The sequence below is a fragment of the Pediculus humanus genome, genomic scaffold (assembly GCF_000006295.1).
Source record: "Pediculus humanus corporis 1103172107627 genomic scaffold, whole genome shotgun sequence".
Lineage (NCBI taxonomy): Eukaryota > Metazoa > Arthropoda > Insecta > Psocodea > Pediculidae > Pediculus > Pediculus humanus.
In genome coordinates, this window is record NW_002987240.1 from 237,303 (window position 1) to 240,084 (window position 2,782).

At 26.8% G+C, this 2,782-nt stretch overlaps 2 protein-coding genes across 2 annotated transcripts in view; both read right to left on the reverse strand.

The window, feature by feature from the left end:
• Positions 1-525, reverse strand: part of Phum_PHUM253980 (uncharacterized protein) — a gene marked incomplete at both ends in the record, with an annotated part of 11,421 nt that extends 10,896 nt beyond the window's left edge. The window contains 2 exons of the mRNA XM_002426410.1: positions 123-278; positions 414-525. Coding sequence (XP_002426455.1) covers positions 123-278; positions 414-525 — 268 coding nt within the window. The remainder of the gene's footprint in view (positions 1-122; positions 279-413) is intronic.
• A 488-nt stretch (positions 526-1,013) lies between these two features.
• Phum_PHUM254090 (uncharacterized protein) lies at positions 1,014-1,294 on the reverse strand (the record flags this gene model as incomplete). The annotated part of the gene is made up of 2 exons (XM_002426411.1): positions 1,014-1,089; positions 1,194-1,294. 2 exons carry the CDS (start codon positions 1,292-1,294, stop codon positions 1,014-1,016), a joined length of 177 nt encoding a protein of 58 aa, XP_002426456.1.
• Positions 1,295-2,782: the final 1,488 nt, after the last annotated feature.

Consider the following 2,782-nt stretch of genomic DNA (forward strand, 5'->3'; position numbering starts at 1 on the left):
TTATTATCTTTTTTTTAATATAACGATCGGTTGTTGTGTATTTCACAAAAGGATTTTTTTTTTTTTTTGTAATTTCAAAATGGCGGTTCGTAAAAAAAAGAGAAAAAAGATAAACGTTTTACCTTTTTTTCCAGCTTCAAAGGAATCCCCGGAAGGAATTTTTTCAATTATGGGGACTAATCTTTGTTTTGACAATATAAACGGATCCATATTGATTCTATCAATTGCATATTTAAATGCTATTTCCTGTTCCCATTGTTCTTCGGTAAATAAACCCGCTGAAAAATCAATAATCAATAATCAATAGAAAATAAAAAAAAAATCGATAACATCGTAAGAGAGTTTAAAAAAAAATTTCATTTATTTATTTATTTATTTAATTTTTTATTTTCGAATTATTTTCTCTAAACAACCTTGAATCCGCTCCAAATATTTTTTTTTTTTTATAGGGTCGGTGACAATATTCTCAAAAGTTAAATTTTTTCTTCTTCTTCTTCTTTTTGATCTTCTTCTCCGTTTTTTCATTTAAAAAAAAATTTTTTTCACTACCACCTCTACTACTATTACTACCACCCCTTAGTTCCTCTAACAACCCCTCTTTCTCTCCCCCTTCCCCTTCAAATAAATAATTAATGTTTAACATTAACAAAAATTCTTTTTTTTATTATAACAATTTATATTTTACGATGAACTCTTCGAAATTTACCCTAATCCGAATGGATTATAAGATTAATTTTATATTTAATTCGCGGATTAAATTAATAATAATAATAATGATGATTCGTTTTAGTTATTTTTTTAAAAAAAGGATAAAATTAAATTTAAATTTGAATTTTTTTTTTTTTGATTCATCGCATTTTATTTGTCAAATTCGTGGAATTAGGTAAAGGAAATAAAATTTTAAAAAAATGGGACGACGAATCGTGTTTTAAATTTTTTTTCTACTCCCACGTTAAAAAATATTTTTCTTGTTCTTATCGGAATTTTTTTTTTTTACATCCTTTTTTAGATTTTTATGCCGTTGATGCCTTTTTTGTTAAAACCCTTTCGAAGAATTTGAAGTTCACGTTAATCGCGACGGAATTCCTTCTTATATAAAAATTTCTAAAAATTATTTTTTTTCGAATTCCCTCCCCCCCGTCATTTTGCGGATAACATGACTACAACCATCAACGAAACATCTTAACAATGACCGGAAATGATTTTCGCATTTTCTGTATTTCATTCTTTGTTTCCGTGCTTCTTTGGCTGTCTTTGTACTAACAAAATCAAATCGTGTTTCTTTACGTCTCATACTACATGTTGGCAGTACTGAATGATGACGTGGTACGGTTATTACAACATTCTTCTTTTACCGATCCTTTCGTTTATGCGCCATTTTTTTTTGTGTGACGTCACGCCATTACAAAAAAATTTACAACCGCGTTTTATTTATAAGAATATAAGTATTACCATCGTCAAAAAAAAAATATTATATATAATATTTTAATACACAGTTTTTTTTTTTTTTCATATATTGGCAATGATTTCATACGTATATATAAATGCATAAAAACTTTTATTTATTGTTAAAAAAAAAAATATATATATTTTATGTTTATGAAATGGAAAAAATTTATGAAGTAAATATAACTAGTGAATATGACAGACCACAAAATTTATTGTGTTAAATTTTTTACCTTTTTTTTTTTTTTAAACTTTTACTCTCTCTCTCTCTTTCTCTCTATAGTCAGTCACCCCCTTCCCCCTCCCCACCTCCCTACCCGAAATTCCTTATTTATTATTCTTTTATTATTAAAAATTTTGTTTTTTTTGTAACCGATGAGAGAGAGAATTGTTTAGTCGTCAAAATGACAACCCTTCTTCTTATCTTCTTGATAACATTTAAATTTGTTTTTTTTTTGATGACGTAAACACGAATTATTATTATTATTATTTAATAAAGAAAAATTTCACGCGATTTTCCAAGTTTTCCAGTACTTATCGTTTTTTGATTTTTTATCGTGTTCTTACTAAGAGACATTATTACTGAAATATTGGCGATGGTGGTGCCATAAACAACATTTTTAAAAAGATCGTGAGGACGTCCCACACTAGGCAATTTTTTTTTTTTTTTAACATCCATTGGGTTTTTATGTTTGTTAAGTTGGCTACCACGAGTGTTTGAACACGTGATCAAAAATAAATTTTTACTTTTGACTTCTCACTCGTTCATTCACCCATTTTTTCTTTGGCTTTGATGTTTTTTTTTCCCGCGCCGGTACATATTATGACGACATCCGGTTTGTTGTTGATTGTCTGTTTGTTGATAGTTTGTACAATTCTGTCCATCGGTCTAACGTCATTACGATATAAAATTCAGTAATAATTTAAATTTTTTTACGCCATTTTTAAATATTTATTTATAAAAAAAAAATTTCAATTTTTTATAAAACCAAACACGAAAACATAAACAAACAAAAACTTCCAGATAATTTTTCCCACAGGATTTTCCCTTAACGCTCTTTTATCATTTTTTATTTCGGTCAAAATTATCAGTTCTTTTTGTACTTTTTTAAAAAAAAAAAAAACTCATCAGATCATATTTTTTTCAAGCGCCATTTCCCTTAAGTGCTTTTCTAATATTATATATAAATATATTTTTTAAAGGAACAAAAAAAAAGGAAAAAAGGAAAAAACGACAATTGAACCTTTTCCTTAAGGTAGTAGTTTATTTTACTTATGTTTTATTTCTTTGTTCCTTTTTTTTATAACCCCCTTTTTTTTATTTTTATTTCCTATT